Here is a 25,261-nt window from a genome sequence, read left to right as displayed (position 1 = left end):
ATGGAGACAGCAGGAAGCCACAGACTGAGAGTTATATAGTAGAAGGAGCGGGGTCCTCCAGCAGCACAGAGTATATCAGGAGATGAGTGATGTGTTAGTGAGGACAGGGCTGTATGTGACAGGGGCAGTGACATGATGTAAGGAGGGGAATGGAGGCAGCAGGAAGCCACGGACAGAGTTATATAGTGGAAGGAGCAGGGTCCCCAGCAGCACAGAGTATATCAGGAGATGAGTGATGTGTTAGTGAGGACAGGGCTGCATGTGACCGGGCAGTGACATGATGTGAGGAGGGGAATGGAGACAGCAGGAAGCCACAGACTGAGAGTTATATAGTAGAAGGAGCGGGGTCCTCCAGCAGCACAGAGTATATCAGGAGATGAGTGACGTGTTAGTGAGGACAGGGCTGCATGTGACAGGGGCAGTGACATGATGTGAGGAGGGGAATGGAGACAGCAGGAAGCCACAGACAGAGTTATAAAGTGGAAGGAGCAGGATCCCCAGCAGCACATATAATGTTGTGAGACTGATATGAAACTGGTGCACAACAATACGGGTGTCAAACATCTCTATATGAAACATAAATACATACAAACATTTACACATCCAAGTTGCTTTTCCATCAGCCATCTGCCACAGCTAGTGTTATTATACACAGAGCATTACTATATAACTTAATTTATATTATAAAGAAACTGAAATTCTATTTTAACATTGCTATTATAAAGTTGAACACACACAGCCAATGACCGCCAGATTCAGCTGAAATATGTAGTAGAAACAACGCATTGTGCCCTAACTGACACTTCATAAATAATTAACTTCAAAACTGTTCCAAGTGGAGACTGGCAGCTGTTTAGATGAAAGCAGCGCACAGGTCTGTGCTGGTAGACTGACCCGGCTCCCTTCTCTCTCCCCATATTATAAAAACACAAACAAATCAGTATAAACAGAGAGACCCTACGCCACAGAATAGCCCGATTGTGGCAGCAACTTGCGCCGTATATAATCAAAATCCCAGAATGCTGTGAGGGGAGTCTGAGGCCACGTGCACATAAGCATTAAACTTAGGAGTTCAACATTGTGTTTTTAAAGCCTATTAAATGTGATTAAACATAAAGTAAAACAAATTATGTAAGTGAATGGGCTATACACACCGCCTGACAAGCGATCTCTTCATCTTGCGCCAATTCAATGTTGCCGGCTGCGTTCACAGGCGTTTACGTTAATACAATGTAGTTCTATGAGAGCGCCCATGATGTGCGCTACGCCGCAGGGAGGCTGTAAGACCTCGGTTTCAACAAAGAGCAACTTCTAATTTTTTTACTTTCTAGCGTCATTATTACAAAATCTGATATTTCTAAGGCTTGAAGATAAGGTTTACGGAGCAAAAGAAAAAACTACAACAAACACTCCACAATTATTTTTTTTTTGTTGTTGAAGAATCGTATCTCCAACTACTAGAGTTGAAGCGAGATGTATGAAGTGGATATATGATAAGATCTAGTCCGAGGTCTCATATCTACATCCTTCCTTTTCCTATTCCCTACAACTGTGCAAGTGACCATGACCTACTGTTTGGGAAAGAGGACACTGTTACATATCGGGTCTTGTGGCTCAGTGGTTAGCACTTCTGCCTCACAGCACTAGGGTCATGAGTTCAATTCCCGACCATGGTCTTATATGTGTGGAGTTTGTATGTTCTCCCCATGTTTGCGTGGGTTTCCTCCCACACTCCCAAAAACATACTAGTAGCTTAATTGGCTGCTATCAAATTGACCTTAGTCTTTGTGTGTGTGTATGTTAGGGAATTAGACTGTAAGCTCCAATGGGGCAGGGACTGATGTGAGTTCTCTGTACAGCGCTGCGAAATTAGTGGCGCTATATAAATAAATGATGATGATGATCTTGTCAATCTGGTCCTTGAAGTAGGAAGATCTTGGGCAGTGACGGAGGTCAGAGAAGAAGGCGCTCAGGTGGAGTTGGCATGGTTGAGTTAGAGGAGAGAATGCAGATGATGGTCAGAGAGGAAAAGGCAAAGCGGTAAGTTAAGCAATTATTTTAAAAGGATTTTCTTAAACTTGCAAAAAGAAGTGGTTAAAACAAAAAAATCAGCCTTAAGACTACAAATGGAGACCTACAGATAAATAGAAAGGGGAATTACTCTCTGCGCTAGTGGCGGATCCAGGGTGGGGGGCCGTTTGGGGCAATTGCCCCCCCTTCCCTGCTAGCCACAAAATCATACCTTTTAAATTTGCCAACACGGCGTTCAAAGGGGTGGGGCCAATCAGAAACAGCCAATCAGAATGAAGGTGACATGACCATGCTAAATTACCCCCCCCCCCCCCCCCCCAAAAAAAAATAAAAATAAAGTCTCGGCCCGCCCCCGGTCTGCACTGCCTTTAGTGGGGAAAGTTGTGTGTATTGTGCTGCTGGTTGAATGGAGGTAAGTGAAAGAGAGAAAGGGAACCCTGGGGGTAAATGTATCAAGCTGAGAGTTTTCCGGCGGGTTTATTAAACCAATCAGATTCTAGCTATCATTTATTTACTACATTCTACAAAATGACAGCTAGAATCTGATTGGTTGCTATAGGCAACATCTCCACTTTTCAAACACGCCGGAAAACTCTCATCTCGATACATTTACCCCCTGATGTCCTTTCATTAAGATTAACAGTAGAAACAAAACAAAAAACGATACAGGACATAATTAGTTATATGACCACTAAAATGATTATTTCCGGATCATCACCAACTAACTTTATTACTATTTTCTGAGCACACATATATTGTTTTTCTTATTATATTTCATAAGTTAAGTTTATATCTGTTGCACTAATACTGATTAAGTGACTGTATGCTATAACTTATCTATAGATCTGAGCCTACTGCCTTCCATTCTATAGTCACATACTGTGTGCCTATTACTATACCTATTACTATAGATAAATGGGCCTACAAATCTTAAATAATTTATTAGGAAATAAATTTGCATACATTGTTGACAATAATAATCTATTTCTCGTTACTGAGCGGCTCCGGGACTTCCCAGACCAGAGCAATCCACTGTTTAGAAGAAGCTGAAAACAATTAAATGATATAAACTGGAAACATATAATGAAATCACTTCCTTTCTGGCATACATGAGTCGCCTTCACATAGCATTTGTTTGAGAGGAGCAAAATGTGTTGCCAAGTTATTTTAGGGCCCTTTTCATTAATGCGCTATGCTGACAATATGGTGGTCACACTCCACCCCTCCTCTCCGCTCCCCGCGGCCTCGCTATTCTTTTACTTGTCGTTCAACCCTGGAATGTACTAACTTAACCACTAGTTCTGAAAGCATCAGTGGGATATTGAGAATAATAGGAATGTCCACCAGGATGGAAATAAATTCTGTGAACACCGGACAGTATTTGGTAGGATGGAGTTGGGGGCCGCAGGTGAAGGCTGAACGAGGCTGCCCGTTGCCCATCACACTAGGTGTAGCGGGAACAGAGCAATGTTCTGCAGATCTCTACAGAATAAATAAATTAATGCTTTGCAAATAATCAGACCATGAAATAATACATTTATATCACAGAATCCGGACCAGACTGCAAGACATTGCTGAGCTAAACATTTAGCAGCGGCTCTCAGCAGATGGTCAGACACTTCTTCCCTTTTCTTTAACAACTTCCTTCCCCTCTGGCACAACTTTTTCCCCCTAATTTTACTACAGTGCAATGATATTAATAACTTAATGCATCATCTCTATATGTCCGTTCAAATGTCAATGTAATTACACCAGTTTCCAGCTCTCTCCTGCAGACGTTTGTCTAATGTATAACACTATATACTGCTCGCACGATGGAGCGTAAATGTAATTTTCATTTTTTCCCTTGGTGATGTCATATAACGGTTTAGTGCACAATGGCCCTTTTTCCTGTCCTATGATTTTTTCCTGTTTGTGGGATAGGACTACACATCATTTCTGAAACTGTATGAAAAGGTCAGGACAATGTTAAAAAAAATGACTTTTCGTACCTATTTTTGCAAAGTTTTCTTCTATAATATCCTCAAGTCCAATCTGTTTCCAGAAGCTATCGTCCCAGCCTCTGTCTGGGGAATACGTCCATTTACATACTAGCGTGCACAAAGACCTGTCAGAAGGGAATGCAAAATTGTATATATGTAATTTATCTATTATTATAATTTATTTATAAACATTAATATCTACATAGTAATACATATATCTATATAGTAAACAGCTGAGTCTAAAACTAGGTAAACAATGTCTGGTTTTGCAGGATAATACTGCTTAAGTCATTAAGGAGAGTAAGGCAAAAGAAGAAGTAACTTTGCACCTGGGCAAAACCATGTTGCATTGGAGGGGGAGGTAAATTTAAAATGCGGGGACAGATTTATAGTTGGGGTAGGACATGTCCTAGATCAACTTTAAGTTTCAGTATAAAAATAAAGCTATCAAAGATTTGTGTGCTACATGACAAAACAGCAGTATTTAACTTATGTGCAAAATAATAAACTAATTTGCACCCCTTGCACTGTAACATGGCTTTGTCCAGGAGACTTAAGAAATGTCTTGCCTAAGTTCCTTAATGAATCAGGCCCTATATTATTATTATTATTATTATTATTATTATTAACAGGTGACATTAACTGAATAGCTTTTATTTTTTTCTGCCTGTTCTTTTGTGACTTTATATTCCTCATATATATTGGACGTATCCTGCAGTGTCTGTTAAAACAGAGCGGACCTAGACCCGTATTCATCACCAGACGTATCTTCATATCCGCTCCTTGTTTACGTATACCTGATCTATGTGCCTTTTTAAAAAAACAAAACCCCGCATAATACATTTGTTTTGTGTGCCTTAAGGAATCATTGTATGTATAGTACAATAATAAAGGAAAATTATTTTTGAAAATATTTATATACAATATTATACTATTAAGTTTGATAAAAATAGGTTTTACGCGCTCTGATGTGAACTTTTACTGTAAATACCCATCTGCATATCCTGCTGTTTGTTCCGTGTGTCTACGTACGACAACTACTGTTTAGGCAGAGTGTAATTATGTTGTGAATACGGTCGAAACTATGCACAAGTTGCGTGCACTTTTTACTTTCTTGCAAGTTGTGTTCGGACATGAATCAGGCCCTATATCTTCAGTATACAGTCTGCAAACGACAAAAATGGACCCCACGATACGATGACATGTGACAATCCTTCTTATGAATATAGATACAGTATATTCGTCTTATATGCTGTACATTAACTTTTCATTCCTGTACGTTATACATTTCATAACATTTCTGATTTAGTTCGCTCACTAGACTGTGTATAATATGAACAACAGCCGCGTAGACAAAGCGGCAGATTGACTTCATGCATTTTTCATTGTTCCGAAGTGTCAAATGAAGAAAAATCAGAATAAAGTCTTTACATAAAAAGGAGCTAATGGTTATTTTGCAGCCTCTGCAGGATCCCATCCCCCTCGCTCCACCGAGATTGTACAAATAGGTAACTGGAAATTCATAAATGGGAGATGTGTAATTAAATTACAGTCATTAGGGAAACTAAAATCAGGACAGACATATTTACAGACTGATGCAGGTATTGGCTTGAGAAATTCGCTGAGTAACTATTACTGCAAATCAACCTAATATATATGTTTACAAACAACTAATTAAAAAAAAGATACACATATCCTATATAAAAGTATGATGTCTTCCGTAGATTAAACAATGTATGTATGTGTATGTTTGGCTGTATACATTTATAACACAAGAATGACTTTGCTTCTTTAAGAAGGTGGGTAATAATGATACCAGGGTGATAAATGACTGTAGATTACACTTACTGGATAATTTATTAGGGACAAGGACTGGACCCAAGCATGGAAATAAACCAGGTAACTGTATTTATTTTAATTTACTTTATTTATCTCCTACAAGTTACCCGAGTAAAGTGGATCAAATTTATTTTAAAAAATTTATATATATAAAAAAAAATATTCAGAACCAAGAGTGCTGAAAAAGCGGGGCGAGGAGGGAAGTTAGCTCCCCTCTTCAGGCAGGAGCTTGGGGTACCTATATATCCGACAATCATCATCATCATTTATTTATGTAGCGCCACTAATTCCGCAGCGCTGTACAGAGAACTCACTCACATCAGTGCCTGCCCATTGGGGCTTACAGTCTAAATTCCCTAACACACAGACAGACAGACACACAGACTAGGGGTCAATTTGATAGCAGCCAATTAACCTACCAGTATGTTTCTGAAGTGTGAGAGGAAACCGGAGCACCCGGAGGAAACCCACGCAAACACAAGGAGAACATACAAACTCCTCACAGATAAGGCCATGGTCAGGAATTGCACTCATGACCCCAGTGCTGTAAGGCAGAAGTGCTAACCACTGAGCCACAAAATAGATACGTTAATTTATTTCTTATCGCTGCAATAAGAAATTATACATGAAGTAAATGCGAGGGGTAATATACAGAAAGACATAGTCACAATCTAAGTTTTTACCCCTTTAACTCTGAACATGTTACATTTTGCCCGACTGCTATGAGATTAATCATGTTCAGCGTTCCGCAGGGGCGGAGCCAGAAGACAGTGTGAGTATCAGAGAGTAAGATCAGAAGAGCGCAGGGGTGTTCGCTCTGAGTGACACCTGTGAGGAGCCAGACTGCTTCCTGAGTGTGCCCAGGGAACAGAGAAGAGTGTAAAGAGCGTTAAATACAGTATATAATAAAAAGTGGAGATCCTATGCTGGCTTCAGAATAATCACACCCCAATATATTTTGTATAAATTATTTGTCAGAAATTGGAAAGCTGTTGTTTTATTCAACATAAACTGATAATATAAACGAATAGAACGAATACAAATAAATAAAAAAATGGTATTTTAAAGTCCTATTAAATTGTTTTAAAAGACTTTCCAAGTTCTCAAATACTTCTGGTACTTGTTAGGAAAACCTTTAAGATTACTGCTATACATTGCATTAATTCTTGTCAGCGGAAAAAAAAACAACATTTCCCCTTAATTCACTGTACTGAACGGAACAGACTAATCTCCGCAGCGGCTGCCTGTTCAACTCTGTGGTTTTATAATGACCCGGAATGTGCTCACATCACCAAATATATTTCATCTTGAGAGCGACCAATAACTGGTTCATACACTGATACGTCCGAAGTTAAATAGGGACAAGAGATGGAGATTAATAGACAGAAATCCTTTGCCACTTAGAGGAAATTTGGTTTTTCAGGCTGGAGGGGAATTTGAGCCACTGTAAGTTTTCAATTACAGAGATATGTGATGCCAGGGATAGAGAAATCTCTATTTTACTCAATAACGTGTGGGTGTTGATCACTAAACGGATCAACCTCGAAATTTCTATCATTCTCGAAGTCTGCACATTTTTATTTTTATAGAGGGAAATTTATGCTGATCTCCAGGATAAGCGGTCATGCCCTTAAAATGCACAGAATGTTTAGAACGAGTACAGAATGGGTGGATATGTTCAGTTGTCCTCTTCCAGTATTGTTGGGTTTTTTTTGACTCTGTGGCTTGTAGTCAATTCTAGGGCAGGCTTTATTTATAATGTATAATTGAATACCTCCCAGGAGTCCTAAGCTAGACAGCACATCCCAAGAAACTCAGTCGATCTACGTTATAAGTAGAGTACGCTAAAGTGCAAATCCTCCCCATGCAGACAAATGTGGTTGGGTAGATGTAAAAATGACCTGCTTTTTTATATTTTGTCGAACATGTACTTTATTCTAAATAAAGACTTATGACCCTGCTAGTAGCAGTTCCACATTAATATGAAACACAGGTAAAGAGTCTGTGTGGGTATGTTAGGGAATTTAGACTGTAAGCTCCAGTGTGGCAGGGACTGATGTGAATGAGTTCTCTGTACAGCGCTGCGGAATCAGTGGCGCTATATAAATAAATGGTGATGATGATGATGATGATGATGATGATGATGATGATGATGATGGAGTTCTCTTAATTACAATGTAACTACTCGGAGCCAACAATATTTTCATTACTTTCTCCGGATCACAATGATGGTCATTTACCACCAAGCAAATGGATCAATCCTGCAGTTCAAATGCAGTTTCAAGACGCCTACTTTGTACAAACGCCCCCATGTTGGCCAAGATCATGACATCTGTGGGGAGTTGCAAAAGTTTTCTCCAACCAATGGGAGGATCTGGGCAGATCAGGGGTGCTCTCCGCGGAGTACAGATTAGGCGCGTCAGTGAGCCTAATTCGACGCCAACCTGCAAAACAGAGTTTTTATTTTGCAGGACGAGATTAATAAAACAAAAGAGTAGTAGACAGGACGGTTGATGTCAGAGTACACAGACCGTTTCTCTCCATAAAAGGATTTTATTCTCCAAGAATCCGCCACCTTCTAATAACGCTACTGTAGGAAAAAGCCATTAAACAAAAACGTGTCGCATGTAATACAGACGGCCCCGCTGTACCCTCACACTCATGATTAATTTAAGACATAAATGAGGAACAGAGTAGTGTTTTAGGAGAAAAACTGAAGATTTTCATTCAGTTTCTGTCAACCATACGAAAGTAGGAACAAACTGATTTTACTTAGGTGTTTCCAAAAACTGTCTTGTGGGGGCGCATGTGCAATTTTTTGTGATTCATAAATTAGCCTCAATGGGTCAATTTACAATAGGGGTGTGCCAAACTCGAGCGCACGTAGCCATACTCGATGAATCAGGTCCAATGTACCTGCAGACCTCTGAATGACCCACAGGTGGCAGTATTGCTAGTAAGACATGCACCATTTTTAAGACTAATACCCCAATATTAATGGTGATGTTACTTTTTATTAGAAGCCTCCTAACTTTCAATGATCTCAGATTAATGGCGCCAAGTTTAATATATCATTTATTTACACACCGTTGTACACCCAGAATTGTCTTGCTCAGGTGCGTCATGTTGGTTCTATCTATAGGAAACGCTACAGAAGAATATAGAATAAGCAGCTATTAGAGAACAAGATATTGTACATTAACCTGGTGTCACTGATTCCAGACACCTTTATTGATCATATCTGCATGGCTCAGGTGTACACGTGTAGATAACTCAGGTATCAGGTGACCTCCATGTTACTGTGAGAATTACCAGCGCCTCAGATGTGCTCTTTAAAGTCCCGTCCCCTTGATCTGCGCGGGTTGTTTCCAGCACCTGACAGACTGAACACAGGGATCTGCTCCAGGAGAGGTCAGGGGGCGGCTAAATGATATTACTCTGCAGAACACAGGCAGAGTTGCCTTTGAAGTCTGAGCTGGGATATTTACAGTCGTTTATGAGTTGATAAATATCTCTCTCTCTGCATTATGGTGTGAGAAAAACACAAAACCTACAAGTTACATTATATCGGAGAACATCCGTATTACTAACATTCACAGATACAAATGTTCACGTTTCAGGAACTTGTTAGAACTAATGATTCTTCATACAGTACTGGTACCATTATAATACCATCCTCACTTACCACCAGGTATCGGCGTATTACAATAGGGGCATTTTAGGGGGTAGCCTTAGGCCCACGGTAGTAGTACGGGGCTTTCCCCATTCGAAAGAGACAAAATGAACTTGGGGTTTGTTCCAGTGGACTTGGGGAGATGTATGGCCTTATCTGTGTGGAGTTCGTATGTTCTCCCTGTGTTTGCGTGGGTTTCCTCTGGGTGCTCCGGTTTCCTCCCACACTCCAAAAACATACTGGTAGGTTAATTGGCTGCTATCAAATTGACCCTAGTGTCTATCTGTCTGTCTGTCTCCCTGTCTGTCTCCCTGTCTGTGTCTGTGTGTGTGTATGTTAGGGAATTTAGACTGTAAGCCCCAATGGGGCAAGAACTGATGTGAATGAGTTCTCTGTACAGCGCTGCGGAATTAGTGGCGCTATATAAAAAAATGATGATGATGTATCTCCATGCATTACGTAGAGGGGCTTATCAGGAGATTAACTCATTTTGCATTGGTGGTAACATTATTCATTTATATCAAGGGTGCACTACTAGTTATTTAATTTATTATTGGGCCAACACATTTTAGCACTGTCATCCATGTGCATGCTGATGCCAGTCATGGGCTGTCAGTGCATGCTGGCACTTGTAGTGCCACTAGTATTTACATGATGTTTTATCTTTTTTTTTTCTACCTGGTACCCATCAGCCAGGGGGACCAGTAGTCGTCCAGTGCTACCTATGTCGTGCCAGTCATATCATCCCACCCCCCAACTCCCCAGAACTTTGACTTACAAATTCCTGCGCTTAACTTTAAAAATTGCATCACAAACTTGTAATTGGGTTCCATAATAAGGAGGCTTACTGATCTGTACTAAAGATGAATTAACGGACCCATGTTGTGATATTAACGTTTCACATTAACAAATAGGCCCCATAATGTGTAGAGCACCTCTATATGAAAGCTCATACATGCAAGGCCTCATTTAGAAAAGACATAGGGGTATATTTACTAAACTGCGGGTTTGAAAAAGTGGAGATGTTGCCTATAGCAACCAATCAGATTCTAGCTGTCATTTTGTAGAATGTACTAAATAAATGACAGCTAGAATCTGATTGGTTGCTATAGGCAACATCTCCACTTTTTCAAACCCGCAGTTTAGTAAATCTAGCCCATAGTCTTTTTATTACACTGCTCAGAGTGAACCTAGAAACGCGTTTCACCATAGTGCAACATGGAGGCTCAACATACATCCCCATAACAACATATAAATGCAGTGTAAAAAAGACCACGTACCCCTCCGAACAGCATGGAACACCCTTAAAAATGTACCCTCCTACCCCTTTATCTCATTTCAATAATCTCAGTTCACAAAATGAAATCTCAACTTTGCCCCTCTCTCAACTCGGTCCACAACCTACGCGTTTTGCCGGAAATCAAGGCACACTTGCACAAATTGATGTGCGCCCAATGATGATTTTTCCACCGCATATCAGACCTTTCTGCTCTGTAAGTGACCTCCATTGCGTCCCTAGCATAGAAGGCAACAGACTTTACAAGGATTATGTGTTCCGTGCCGATTCCTGTCTCTGCCGGCTGCGGACTGGCCTTCTATCCTGCCAGCAGGGTGAACACGCCTTAAATGAAGCAGAGTTTAGTTTGACGTCCTGATGAAGTGTTAGACAAGTTCAGCAAGTTCTCTTGGTAAAATAAACCCTGTAAAACATTTTTGACAATATTCTGTTTGGAAGAAAGACAATGATATACACTGTTTGCTACTCAATAAAAAATAGTGTGAAAGGGAGTTATGGGGGAATGAAACTCTCTAAATATAACACTGCTTAATATATTATGAAAGATTCAGAAGGATAGTTTATGTATGTTAAAGTTTTTGTAAGAAAACATTTTAAAAAATACAACTGATGCAAGTTCCACGGACAACAGCATATTAAACGGTAATTTTTGCCCTTGTTCTCAAGAGAGGATTCTGGGAAATGTCCATGGTTGGAAAGGGGAGTTGCTTTCTGGTTTAGTGGCAGACCACGCATGGTCTGGTTGTCCTAAATTCCTAAAATGGGAATACTGTGCTATACTTGTCTGTGCATGCCCTAAATTTCATTTACAAGAAAATAAAAAGTCTTGTGCACAATGCAAATAAAATAGAATAAAAAGCAAGATCTTGTTTTAAACACAATCCCTGAGATCATTTCTCTAAAATAGACGAAGACCACAAGCCCCTCTCCAGTTTCATAGCTTCTACAGGCCAACTCGAAAAAGCCTGAACGGGGCTGCATTAGTCTGCAAAGAGGAGGAGGAGTGTTGGAGAGGAGGAAGACTGCTCGGATTACTTTCACAAGATATCGAAACTCGTCTTGAAAACATTTCCCACAGAACCTTGTTTAACTGTTTATCAAGTAGCCTTTGCTTTGTCAAATTAAGACTCATTGCCGTGGCTTAGTGGGACTCGGATTTGAAAATGACTTCATCGTTGGCTCGTGCTGCAGTGCTTGTGGCCGCCTGCCAGTAATCTGCGGCCTCTCTACCCATCTTCTCCGTGTCCTGTCCGGCTGCACGAGCAGAACAACAGGAATCATACATACAGTATACACCGAAATACAGGCGCTGGACCAACTCAACCCGGAAGGGTAGTTTACAAAGCTGCAGCACCGCGGCGTAAATGCCGTTTTGTGACATAAAGCACAGATTTTGGGTGGATCGTTAGGGCCTTGTTAAAGCAGTGTAACACCACTGGTGTGTCTCATACCGTGCACACGTACAACAGCAAAAGTTCATTTTGCAAGGTAATTAAATATGCTGTAAGGGGTGAGAATTCTCATGAGCCTTTCCAGGTTAGCAGCATCACAAATTTTCATTCCATAACAAAAACTTTTTTATACATCCTCGGAGATGCTATAAATTGGAAGTTAATGAAGCGCGTTCCAGAATCGCTTAGTGCGTGGAATCGTATTTATAGGCGCCATTCTGTCGCGTATGTGTAGTTTGCGGATAACCACACAAACCGGCAGTTCGCAGTCATGGCTGACAGCAGGCCAGGATATCTGGTAGGACCACACCGGCTGGGGCCTAGTGTAGCAGAACTGCCAGGGCGGCAGCCTGCTCCTTCCTTCATTATATTATTATATTATCTCATGTCTGCCACCATAAAAAAAATGACATCGATCATTTTACATTACAACTACAATACACCTATTTTTCTTTAACATTATTTATTTAATACAGAGAATATAAGTGGGCGGTTGGACCACGGATCTCTAGGACGGAACAAGTGGGATAGGAAAAGCAACTTAGGAGCACATAAAGGTTAAATCAGGGTATTCTCCTCATCAACACCCTCACCAAGGGCCCGATTCATTAAGGAATGGAAAATTAACATATTGTGTTTTTTTTTTAAAAAAAACGTGCGTAAATCGGGCACACAAATATCAACTTTAAATTTCAGTGTACAGATAAGCTATCAAGTATTTGTGTGCTACATGAAAAAACAGCCAGTATTTAACTTATGTGCAAAACAGAATACTAATTTGCACCCCTTGCATTGTAACATGGTTTTGTCCAGGAGACTGAAATAAGAAGTTTCTCAAGTTAAGATCCTTAATGAATCAGGCCCTTAGACCTTAACAGCCCCTGTGGTGGTCTGCCTTTGAAAGTACACAGAAACCTATACACAAATAAATGAAATGTATAATTATAATTCCAGGCCTCAGATAGACCTGAGACAGCTCAGACAGTCAGTGAATAATGATTTGACTCTCCCTTGGAATGGGACTGTAGTTTGATAGGGCAGCTCCAGATTAAGTTACAGTCAGTCTGTCAAACTATTGTTATTAATAAAACAGACTTAACTCCTCTTTTGAAGTTAAAGAATAGAGAGAGGCACACGGGACAGTACTTAGTACTTAATGCCGTTGATCCAAGTCAGTAAAGAGTATCCAGTGATATAATAAAGGTATAGAAAAGTATAACTTGTGCTGGAGTTGTACTGTGATACTCAACTCTCTACGTAGCCGCCTGGGTACAAAGAACTCTCCGCTATTTCCTTTTCTAGATCGCCAACAAGCCGACAACTCTCCACACTTCATAAACACAAACTTTCATTTTCTTTTTATTGTAAAAATAACTTGTTCCTATGCCTAGGTTATTCGAGGAGGGAAAAATAATTATCATCCATGAGAAACATGATACAAATCCGAAAAAAATCAGAAATGCCATTTTTTTATTTCTTTTGCCGCAGTTTGTATCTAACAGCGATCAGACGATGATCCCCCCTTTGACTTGGGTACACGTTGATATGACCGAAGTGGTAGTTTAAGCTACTTTTTTGCCATGTCTTTTGTTCCCGGGGCCAGCCTAGGTTGCTTACACAAAGCAACAGATTAATGGATAACTGCACTTGTAATAAAATATAGTTTTGAAACTTTGCTCTGTAAGTTTTTTTTGATTTTTTTTATGAAATTCGCCTGTTTAGTTTTAATTTTAACATTTTTCACATAGTCTTAGTTTTATAGATTCTTTTCCCTCAGTGAAATGAATGTTTCTCTTGGCCGCAGACATGTTGAGTATAAATCAAATCTCACAAGTTTCACCTCCTACAATGACTTGGAAAAATTGCAGCACACGTGAAAAATTAATCAGCTCGGAATTCCTTGGTAGAAATCTACCTAGAAGAAAAAGGAGGCGGCAGGTTTTATATTCCGTACGGTTGTCAGAATTCTCATAATTTGATTAAGGCGTCTCAAGGAGAGAAAGGTTGAATCGAGACATTCGAGGTACGAGGCTTTATTATTACCTCTAAACATCTGTTATAACAAGAAACCTCCGATTTCCATGCTATAATCTCTGAGCTTTTGGTAATACATGTGGTAAGTGTTTTAGGAAGATCAATAGCATGATAAATGGGAGATTTATCTCAGATTTTGGAACACAGTGCGTCCAGTTTCGGGAACGCTGAATTCAGGATTCTAAGTTTAAATCCAATGTCGGGTATTTTGTATCAAATTTCATCATCGTCTGGAGAGTTTCATGGACCACAAAACTAAGATAAAAGTTAGTTATACAAGAGAGCGAATCATCATCATCATCAGTTATTTATATAGCGCCACTAATTCCGCAGCGCTGTACAGAGAACTCACTCACGCCAGTCCCTGCCCCATTGGAGCTTACAGTCTAAATTCCCTAATATACACACACAGACAGACTACTAAAGGTCAAATTTGACAGCAGCCAATTAATCTAATTAGTTAATTAGTATGTTTTTGGAGTGTGGGAGGAAACCGGAGCACCCGGAGGAAACCGGACCAAACTCCTCACAGATCACAGTCGGGAATCGAACTCATGACCCCAGTGCTGTGAGGTAGAAGTGCTAACCACTAGGCCACTGTGCTGCCTCAATAGTAAAATTACTCAATATTACCTATTGTTAAACCACATTTTACAGCACAATATGGATGGTAATAGCCACAACAACTTATTAAATAACACCATGAGACGGACATAGGCGACCACTAGAAGCAAAATCCCCCTACCCCCGACCAAAAGGCTCATTTTAAAATCTTTAATCACAATTTTTTCAAGTAGGCGAAATTAGACTATATGTGTTATTTATGTTTGAAATCGAATGATTTGGCCGATTTATAGAAATTTAGGAACTGCTGCCGTATCCTGGGTGTGGTTACTCCTGGTTTCACGCGTTTGGGCCATTACTCAATGAGAGTGGGTAGTACCAACAAATTTATTTCTGTGTTTATATTACAATAGCATCCAGTTATCGCTGCTGCGCCGTCTCGACAACACACTAATATCATAAAAACATTCTGCGTCTTTCCCATTGTTGATATATATCTATTTAAGTGTGCGCAATTGGTTGATAATAATGAACTGCCATAGTATTATTGCTCTCAATATTTACCACATTACAAAAACCAGCCTAGTATTTTTTTTACAAGTTCCCCACTCCAATGAGTCGCCCCGAGGACCCAACAACCTTTGGTTCGGCCCTGGCGGGAGGGCGTGAAGACAGACAACCTCATTAATGAGAATTTAAGGGTTAGATTCGTACTTGCCTACTCTCCTGGATACTCCCAGACTCCTGGCAGAGTAGATCACCCACCCAGAACATGCTTCTCTTTCATGTAAGGTGGGTGGGGCATGGTTTGCACCATTAACATCATGGCTGTTGGCGTGGCCTGATGAGGCGAATCTCTTGCCCATTGGACCTCCCCAAAAGTGATCTCCCGGAGTATCCAAATAGTAGGTACGTATGGTTAAATTATAAAAGATAGGTTAAAATTAGGTGTGTTCACGTCGGAAAAAGATAACCTAATTACAGAAGAGTAACTAGACGCATGCGGGGCCCCATAGCAAAGTTTTGTAATGCCCCCCCTCCCCCCCATATACTGCTCGAAGCTGAAAAACTCTTATACGCCTAGGGTTTTGACAAGGTAGGCTGGCCTCCCTCAGCGATAATCTCTATAGTACCCACTGGTACTATGACAGTTACGTTCTTGTCTAACATGTATAAATCACACTCGCCAACTTTCCCTGAATGTCAGGGAGACTCCCTGAAATAGGGGTGATCTCCCTCACCCCCTGAAGAGTCTGGCATTCTCCCTGATGCTGAGCCAGTACAAGACGTGGTTGGCTTCGCCATCTGTGGCATGATGACACAGTTCGGAAATTGTGTCCTATGTCCATGTATTGATGCCTATGGAGGTGGCCATTTTCATGGAGACCAAGATATAATCAAAGACTGACAGTTAAGACAATATGACTTCAGTAACGGAGACAAATGTGAAAGACATTTCAGTCTCTAGAGATTCATTAGCTGCTTTTCTTTAACGCATAGTTGCCTACTACCACATTTCTGGGAGACCTCCCAGGCTCCTGGAAGAGCAAGACAGCCTCCCGGTTCTCGTCCCCGCAATAGATAAGTGTCGGGGGGTCTTAATGACGCAAGTATCATGTCATCTTAGCCCCCCCTGTTGTAATTGGCCAAAATTGTGACAATCCTTTAGGGGGCGGGGCCAAAATGATGTGATACGTCAAGCCCCGCCCCCAATCACCCACCTCCCCCGGGATCTCCCTGAAGCCAATGAGGAAAAGTTGGCAAGTATGGTATAAAAACATTTGAGGTCAATACAAAGAATTGTCTAATTATCTTTTTGCCGTTTTGTTGGGTGAAAAAATATTCACGAAACTCTTTGGGAAGAAAACGATGGAAAAAAATGATTATCAGAACTTGTCCGTACCTGTGTGAAGGTGTATGCACCGAATACAGTAGAGATATTAGGTGTTAGTACTATAGTTTGGCCAAAACATGCTCGCTTTGGGCCACGTCAAAGCATTTCACAGCGTTATAGAAACTGTACACAATCCCTACACTCACATTCATGCACTAAATAAACCTGAAATACAGTCAAAACCAAGCTCACTTATCCTGAGTAAGACCAAAGTCCAACCAAATAATCCTATAAACGCTGCCTGAACAGGAGAGATCCCCAGAGGCTGCCTCTAAATTTATGTTTTAAGACAACAAGCCGCACAACGTTCCAAATGCCAAGTACAGACAAATAATACAATAATAATAATAATAATAAATAGTAAAAATAAATAATATGAAAGCAAGCGGACAAATTAAGTTACTGGATGAATTTAACGGACATTACCAAAATAACAAAGAACAAACGTACCTCGTGAGGGTGCCGGTGGCTTTCCAGGTTAAGAAATCTGGCAGATCAAAGAAGTGTCCGGCTTTATCCCAGCATTCCAGCCGTAAGTTCTTTAAATAAAGAAAATAAGACAAAAAGTAACTCAAATCCATAAGATAAATACACCCACACGCTGCAAAGCAGAATGTTTTCATAGCAGATAGCAACACCCTATTGGCAGTTGGAAGATATATACTATGCAAAATGTTGGTGTTACGTAAAGAAATAGTTTTCAATGTTCATTATGTCACTCATTGTTTTAAGCCCCCCCTAACTATTGCCGCCATAGGCAACTGCCTAGTTTCACCAAATCTTAGCGCTGGGCCAGGTCTTACCCTAACAACACCCCACAGCAGAATTAATCTACTGTCATTACTGAAGTGAGTGAGTTCTCTGTACAGCGCTGCAGAATCAGTGGCGCTATATAAATAAATGGTTATGATGATGATGATGATTACCCCAGCTCTAGTCCTACATTATAAATTCAGAGAAACGTGAAATCACAAACACAGCGCAGAATAGCATTCTGTGGTAGGGCGACGCAAAAGCGGGTCACCGAAACCTGCCCTGTGAGGGTTTGTGGGACAGTATTTTTGCAATGTGAATTAATTTGGATATCTTTTAAAACACAGTGCTTTAATAAGGCAGCACACCTGGGTAAGACTGGGGCTTCTGAAGCAGTTGACACTTTTGGCATCCGAAACACGGTCTGCGGCCTGGGAAGACGACCCTGGATGATATATCCGTTGCCGACGCCTGTATGTATTATTAACGTTTATCTATATAGCACCACCAGTTAATCAGCGCTGTACAAAGAATATTTGTCATTGACATCAGTTCTGCCCCATTGGAGCTTACAGTCTAAATTCCTTACCACACAGGGGTTTATTTTGTCAAACACGAGGAGAAGACATTATAATATAATAATGTAATGTGTGACATATAGACAAGAGAGAAGTGTCTGCCCAGTTTTTAATAATCAAAATAAAATGTAATTAAATAAAAGCACAACAACAAGACACAAATTAAATTAATAAAATTAGGTTAAATTAAAAACCATCTATTGTTTTCCCCTTTAATAACTGAATTGGGAATGTTCTTTCCTGCAGTGGTCCAAATTCAACTAAGTAATTAAGTGAATAAATGTTCACAACTTGATATAATATAAACTTTATGCTAATGATTTAAGTGCTGTCAACTGGAGGGGTCAAGATGCAATCAGCCAATCAGAAGCGGCTAGATAGTTCTGCGTAAAGTCATCATTATCATTGCACCAGCTTCCAGCACCTGTAATACGCCCCTTGACAGGTGTATCTGCGTCATACTTGCCCGCTTTATCTAACACAGGTTGGGTGACAACTGTGGGAGGGGCGCAAAAGCCGCGATAGCGGGACCTAAACGATTTGATTCACTGTGAATTGCATCAACAATGGTCCCCGTCTGTTCACTAGGAAGTGGACAGGACACGTGAGAATAGTCTACTTTCCCGGGAGTTAGGGAGAACCTACCTGCAATTTGAAGAGTAGGAAAGTATGATCTGCCTCTACTTCCAGGTCTACTTTAGCCGAATAACATGAACGTGCCCACCCTTGCCTGCCCACCTTTCTACCCCTCTAGGCATCAGGAGATGCAAGTCAAAGATACGAAGAAAAGACCTTCAATTCTTTTTACTTTGGCGAAACAAGGTTGATGTGGTAAACGGCAAGAAGATTACAGATGGCAAACTCCACTTTTTTCTGCTTTTTAAAAAGGACGCATGCACCCAAGTGTGCTGAGGGAATTAAGTCCCTATGCGGTAAAGTTAACCAACTAGTACCCCAACTAAAATATAAAGAGACCCCCCAGAATCCTATCAGGGCATTGTTCGATTGGAAAGCAGAGTTCTAAAACCACCACTTATTACTTTAAAGTTTTATAACTATAGTCAATGAGTTTTGAAAGACTCTGAAGCCGCTGTTCACATTTTTTTTATTTTGCCAAAGTAAGGGGAAGCGGCAATTAGGAGAGGCACATTAATCTGTTCTCTATCATCGTCATCAATTCTCTGGAAACACGCTGCAGAGGAGAACCAGACAGCCTTTATATATTTGTAAAGTGATGGAACGAGTGTCAGGTATTTAAATCTTTATATATTAGTTCCCATTAGCTGAATGTGAGATGGAAGGACATTATCAGGCCCATTCCAGATCTGTCTCTCTGCGTTGTCTAAGCCAAAATACCCGTCGTGGAGGAGGAGATGTGGCGGCTTCATGCGTTACACGCTGCCTGAGAACGGACCTTGCCGAGGTCTAAAGATAATTCGACACACCTAAAATATTTCAGATCTCTCCGTCTGCTACATTATTATACATCCTGAGACTTCTCTGTTCCTCTGCCAGAGAAAACTATCAGTTATGGGGGAGAGCCCGACCCGTACAGGACAGATGAGGTGTAAGATCAGCGCTTTCACAAAACATATTTATATTTTTCCAGAAACGTATCGCATTACTCCCAAAAGGGATATTCACTATTTCATCATAATATTAAAAATTAATTTTCCTCTGTCGTTTCTGAAAAATGGAGAGACACTTATTTATTGTGTAAAAATATAATACATGGATAACTTTAATAATCTGCTGTAGATTATATGGTTCAAGTGTTGTTCACAGCTGTATAAACTCCTGTAGAGAATATAAACAGTGAGTTCTGACATCCTCGCTGATAATGGCTGAGTTCTCTTGGGGGTATATTTACTAAACTGCGGGTTTGAAAAAGTGGAGATGTTGCCTATAGCAACCAATCAGATTCCAGTTAACATTTATTTTGTACATGCTGCAAAATGACAGCTAGAATCTGATTGGTTGCTATAGGCAACATCTCCACTTTATCAAACCCGCAGTTTAGTAAATATACCCCTTAGTATCACATTAGGAAAACTTGTGTATTATAAGAAATAATGCTCTCCTACTGTAAGTTATGACGGATATTAGAAGACTTATGACCTGTTTAAAAACCCCTTGCTTACAATCTCGTGCTTTTATATATTCACAGAACTCAGTTACCTTTAATCAGGAATTTACTGAATTCTGGATAAGTTAGTCTGGCCAAATCCAGATATTTTTTAAAGGAACCACTCAGAAAGCTTTATATCGCACAAAAAAATATTGCAAAATGGACAAACCCACACGTAAAATTAGCCACCAGAATCCCTCCCCCATATAGCAGGATCGTGGGGTACCCTGGCAAGAGACCCCCAAAGTTTTGCTAGCTGAGCGGAGGGGTACTGGCGGCTCATAAAATTATATTTGGATAGACGTATCCTTAATAATGTTTCTCTTTACAATTGAGGGCAACTCTTCCCCTGATACAATATATTTAATAACATAATGTCACTTCCACATTATATAAAACATCAACAATAGAAAACACCTCTGTCTGAGACCAGCGGTATTATGTTCCTGAATCAAGATGTTAGTCTAGAATGGAGATCTAATCCAGACCTCTCAACAAGGCTCGTAATGTGACTCTTCCAGGCCGGCTAAAGGTCTGGACGTTTGCCTCGGAGGTGTAGAAATCAAACCCAGTTGTCATTACGTCTTTCAATGTTTTGACTAGTAGTTTAGATTTATACCACCATTGTCAGATGTGCAAGACACAGTTATTAAGTGTATTAAATCACTCATTAATCAACTATCCTACAACCTTTGTCCTCATCATAATTACTGTGTGTCCTATTTTTAGCAAAACATTTGTACAAAGTAATTATTATACCCCGGCATCTGCAAAGCCAATGTACATAAGAGAGATATTCATAGCTGCTAGTAATGTAGAGCTGGGAGTGCATAATATATGTATACTTTACACCACGCATTTTGTGTAATAAATCTCTAACATTCAGCCGGAATGCAGCAAGGAGCTGATTTATTCTGGCTAAGTAATGGAGAGAGCAAATGGACTTGGGGGAAAAAAAAAATGATATCCACCTTTCTAGAAAATGTACACTCTTAAACCAATGTTAATTATACTCCATTAACATGAAACTGTCAAGTGTGTCTTCGTGTTGTTATTACTTGTGACCTTAGCCTGTCTGCACCTCCTTGTCACGCATTTCACTGTTTATAGAGACGACGACTTCTGTTCAAAGCAGGAGCTACTTATTTACCATTTGACCTTCACTGAGATGATGTTTGATGGGATCAAAAGTACAAGCATAAGAAAGAAAAAAAACTTACTCCGTAAAAAAAAAATAATTGTAAAAATCTTTTCAGTTCTGTTTAAATAAGCGACCACCAGAGCAATAATTCACTTCACATATACAAAAAGTGAGATTTATAAAAGCATCTGAAATTTTTTCAAAATTTTTAACATTTTTAAATTAAAGTAAATATTGCTAAACACTGCTACAAATTTTTTCGTAGAAATTGAATTTTACTAGCTTAAGTTAGGTTGTTTCACTCTTGGAGGGTACATTTTGCTATCTGTGTCGCGCTGCAGATAGAAGGCTGGGCCACTAAGCTCACTCACACTTTATGTCTACTCATCGCCCGCTAGCGTCTGCTACAACCGCAGAAGGTGGGGGGAGGTCAGATTCTAATCTATTGTGAGAGAATTGAGCGTCTCCACAATATTATAGAATATTAAAGCTCCATAAAAGAATTATAGTCTTGTATATTCCTTCCCTTTTTGCATTGCGCAGGAAGAATGCTGTGTAGCATTTGTCTTTTCCTGGCCCTAACACTGCACTTACTGACTCAGTATAAGCCAATGGAAACAGTGCGCACTATGCCATGCAGCCGACATCTACGCAACTAGGGCCGATGCGACCAAGAGCTCAATTGTGGACGTCACCTTGCAAAAATAGTTGAGCCACTGCCTTGGCCTAGACTAACCCCTTTATATGACGGAAAGTAGTTATATCGCAATGACAAGCAAATTGTATGGGTCTTTTTTGCATCATTTAAGGCAGGGCTTATAAAAACTGTACGCACAGTTTATATGGGGAGAATATGGTAACGTACAGGCAGGGGAGGGCTGATTCCTTGTCGCAAGGAGCAGTGGGGGTGTAATAGTACATGGTAGCAAAATCTGTAAAGTGGAAAATTCAAATAGAAGAAATAAAAATTGGTAAAAAGGATTACTAAAGAAAGTACGACTAATAAAAAGCATAAAGAAAAAGTTGACCCCTGAATGGCAATAAATGCTAGGAAATTTGTTGTGTAAGTATTAGTCATTCACACCATTAGATATTACTATATTAGTTCTATTTAGGATGATGTGACGAGGTTCAGAAAGAGAAATCATCTGGCCCAGACACATGCACCCAAGTGTGCTAAGGGAATTAAGTCCAGTAATAGATATACCACTATTACTTATATTTATGGACTTAGAAATATGAAATTAATAATAAATTCATAATGGGTTCATAAAAGACATCATATATGACCATTACATGGATTTAAAAATGTATTGGACATCGCTCTTACAAGAAATAGCATTTCTTAGGTATTAGCTACACATATATAACAATAGTAATGGTCCATATAAATATAGGCTGGGCTTAATGGATTTTTATTTTCAATACAAAACAAAGGAAGAGCAACAGAACAAACCAATAATTAAATGTTGTTCCTGTTTGGTGTCCTTCATTTAGATCCTCACGGGTATAGACCGTTTTACTGCTTTCTATGTGAATCCTAGATCTATAATCACATTCAATATGTCATTACTATTAATTAGTGCTTCTTGGCAGTGTTTAGACAAGTGCATGTGTTTAGGGTATGAAGTCTGTCACTATATGTCGTATTGTAAGATCTCTCGCGGGATTAGTACAAATATGTGAGTATCCAACAGAGAGAAGCAAATTAGTCATATATCCCAGAGTAACCTACAGTCATGGCCAAAAGTTTTGAGAATGACACAAGTATTGGTTTTCACACAGTTTTGCTGCTTCAGTGTTTTTAGACCTTTTTGTCAGATGTCGCTATGTTATACTGAAATAAAATTACAAGCATTTCATAAGTGTCAAAGCTTTAATGACAATTACATTAAGTTTATGTAAAGAGTCAATATTTGCAGTGTTGACCCTTCTTTTCGAAGACTTCTGCATTTCGGCCTGGCAGCTGTCAATCACCTTCAGGGCCACATACTGACTGATGGCCGCCCATTCTTGTCTAATCAATGCAATGCACATGTGGCAGATTCAAGCTTTGGGCATCTCTCAGGTACGTGTTTATTAACCGTATCACTTGCACCAGCTACAGGTCAGGTGTACATGACGAGTGATAGTGATGACTACACGTATATATGCTGGAACATGTATGAAAGTAAAGGAAACTATAAAAATCAATTTTACGTACAGTGCACATTAAGAAGATGTAAAGATATTTTTGTGATTATAGTAATAAGAGTTGAAAATTAATTTTATGAAATCTTTTTTTTTTTGCACGCATTCTGACGGGACTTTAGATTACACATATACCTGTGTGTATCCTACACTGTGTTCTGTATGTCTGCATACGGCAAGTAACGTATAGCCAGAGCGTACTTACATCCAGATTCAAATGGAAACATTTACGTGTATTTTTTTAAACGCAAGTTGTGCTCACATTGCGTACAGAGATGAATCAGTCCCATTGAATGTGGTTTCCTTGGCGATATACATAAAAAAATTACTTTCAGCAATGACCATCATGTTATGTCCAGCAGTGCCCTAAATATTAAGCCCTACACAATATGCCGCTCAATGCCCAGCAAATTATGATTATCCCCAGGACCATGCACGTGTCCTCCAGTGTTCTATATTTTATGCCCACAGCGCCCTATTCAGGTCATCAGTCATCTCTCCGGCCGTAATGTGCCCCGTAAGCCTTAGGATTGACAAACCAAATTAAAACCATTATCGACAGAGCACAGAAAGGATGTAATTACAATGTTCATCTCCCTTCAGCCAATGGGATGCCTACACAACCCATCCCCATGTCTTCCTCGCACCCTACAATCGTCTATCCCGCGCTCCACCTCGCTCTAGTCAGTCACAAGAAAATATTTTCTCCTATAATACATGAGCAATGCTGCTTCTATTCATTTCCACTTTAAGACACTTACTTCCTTTAACCAGAGGAGTTTGGGGGGCTGCATCTCGACTGACATCCCACCACCAACGTAATTCAACACCTCGTGCTTGGTTCCATTAATCCGATCGACCTGGCTTCCAGCCCGATGATCCATCCACATGATAACATTCCGGTTATGGTCACCTTAAGAGACCACAGAATCTAATATAATCCCAGGAGCAACAAAGATGTGAAACCCATAAGGCAAACATTGATTATCAACAACTGTATGATGGTGACGGATATGTCACATGACTTCAATGAACAATGACAAATAAGCACTTTTAGTACATATATTCTTATGTTTATTAAACTCTGAAAATACTTGCACATATGCGACTCGATTCATCAAGGAACGCAAAACAAACGTATTGTGCATTATTTGTAAAATGCACATATATCAGGCCGGAAACAATCTATTGATTTCCTTGCCGCGTTATAATATATACATATACACACATACATATTTACGTCCATATTCAATAAGGACCGGATGTGAAGATATGTCTAGTGATGAATACGGGTCCAGGTCGGCTCTGCTCTAACAGACAACACACTGCAGGATACGGCCAATACATATCTGGAATATCAAATCACAAAAGAACGCACAGAAAAAAAAAAAAACTATTCAATGAAGTTGTCACCTGTTAGTATTATATAGTCATTAATGAGAAACATTAAAACATACAAAATGTTTTGTTTTTTTCCCTAAAATACATTTATTAGGATGTTATTAATGTCTACTGTACATAAAATACATTGTTACAGTTGCTCCTGATTCCAAACACATGTTCTAGCTGTATACACAGCCGTCCTCACTAGTAATCAGCACTTACACATGACCTGTAGCTGGTGCCAGTGATACAACTGAAAAGCATGTACCTTAGAGATGACCAAAGCTTTAATCGAACGCTGCTGTGTGCAATCGAGCTTGGCA

At 39.9% G+C, this 25,261-nt stretch overlaps 1 protein-coding gene across 5 annotated transcripts in view; it reads right to left on the bottom strand.

Annotated features, from left to right (window-relative positions):
* Positions 1-25,261, bottom strand: part of FGGY (FGGY carbohydrate kinase domain containing) — a 158,737-nt gene that overhangs the window by 105,844 nt on the left and 27,632 nt on the right. For 4 of the 5 annotated variants that reach the window (XM_075181756.1, XM_075181757.1, XM_075181758.1 and 1 more), the window contains 3 exons: positions 24,317-24,468; positions 17,216-17,304; positions 4,023-4,138 (listed from right to left, as the gene is read on the bottom strand). In XM_075181756.1, coding sequence (XP_075037857.1) covers positions 4,023-4,138; positions 17,216-17,304; positions 24,317-24,445 — 334 coding nt within the window. In that variant the 5' untranslated portion in view covers positions 24,446-24,468. The remainder of the gene's footprint in view (positions 1-4,022; positions 4,139-17,215; positions 17,305-24,316; positions 24,469-25,261) is intronic. The other variant, XM_075181759.1, reaches the window with a different exon arrangement.

The sequence above is a fragment of the Mixophyes fleayi genome, chromosome 8 (assembly GCF_038048845.1).
Source record: "Mixophyes fleayi isolate aMixFle1 chromosome 8, aMixFle1.hap1, whole genome shotgun sequence".
In the NCBI taxonomy this organism is placed as follows: Eukaryota; Metazoa; Chordata; class Amphibia; order Anura; family Limnodynastidae; genus Mixophyes; species Mixophyes fleayi.
The sequence above is the reverse complement of the archived record's forward strand: the minus strand, read 5'-3'. Positions and strand labels throughout refer to the sequence as shown.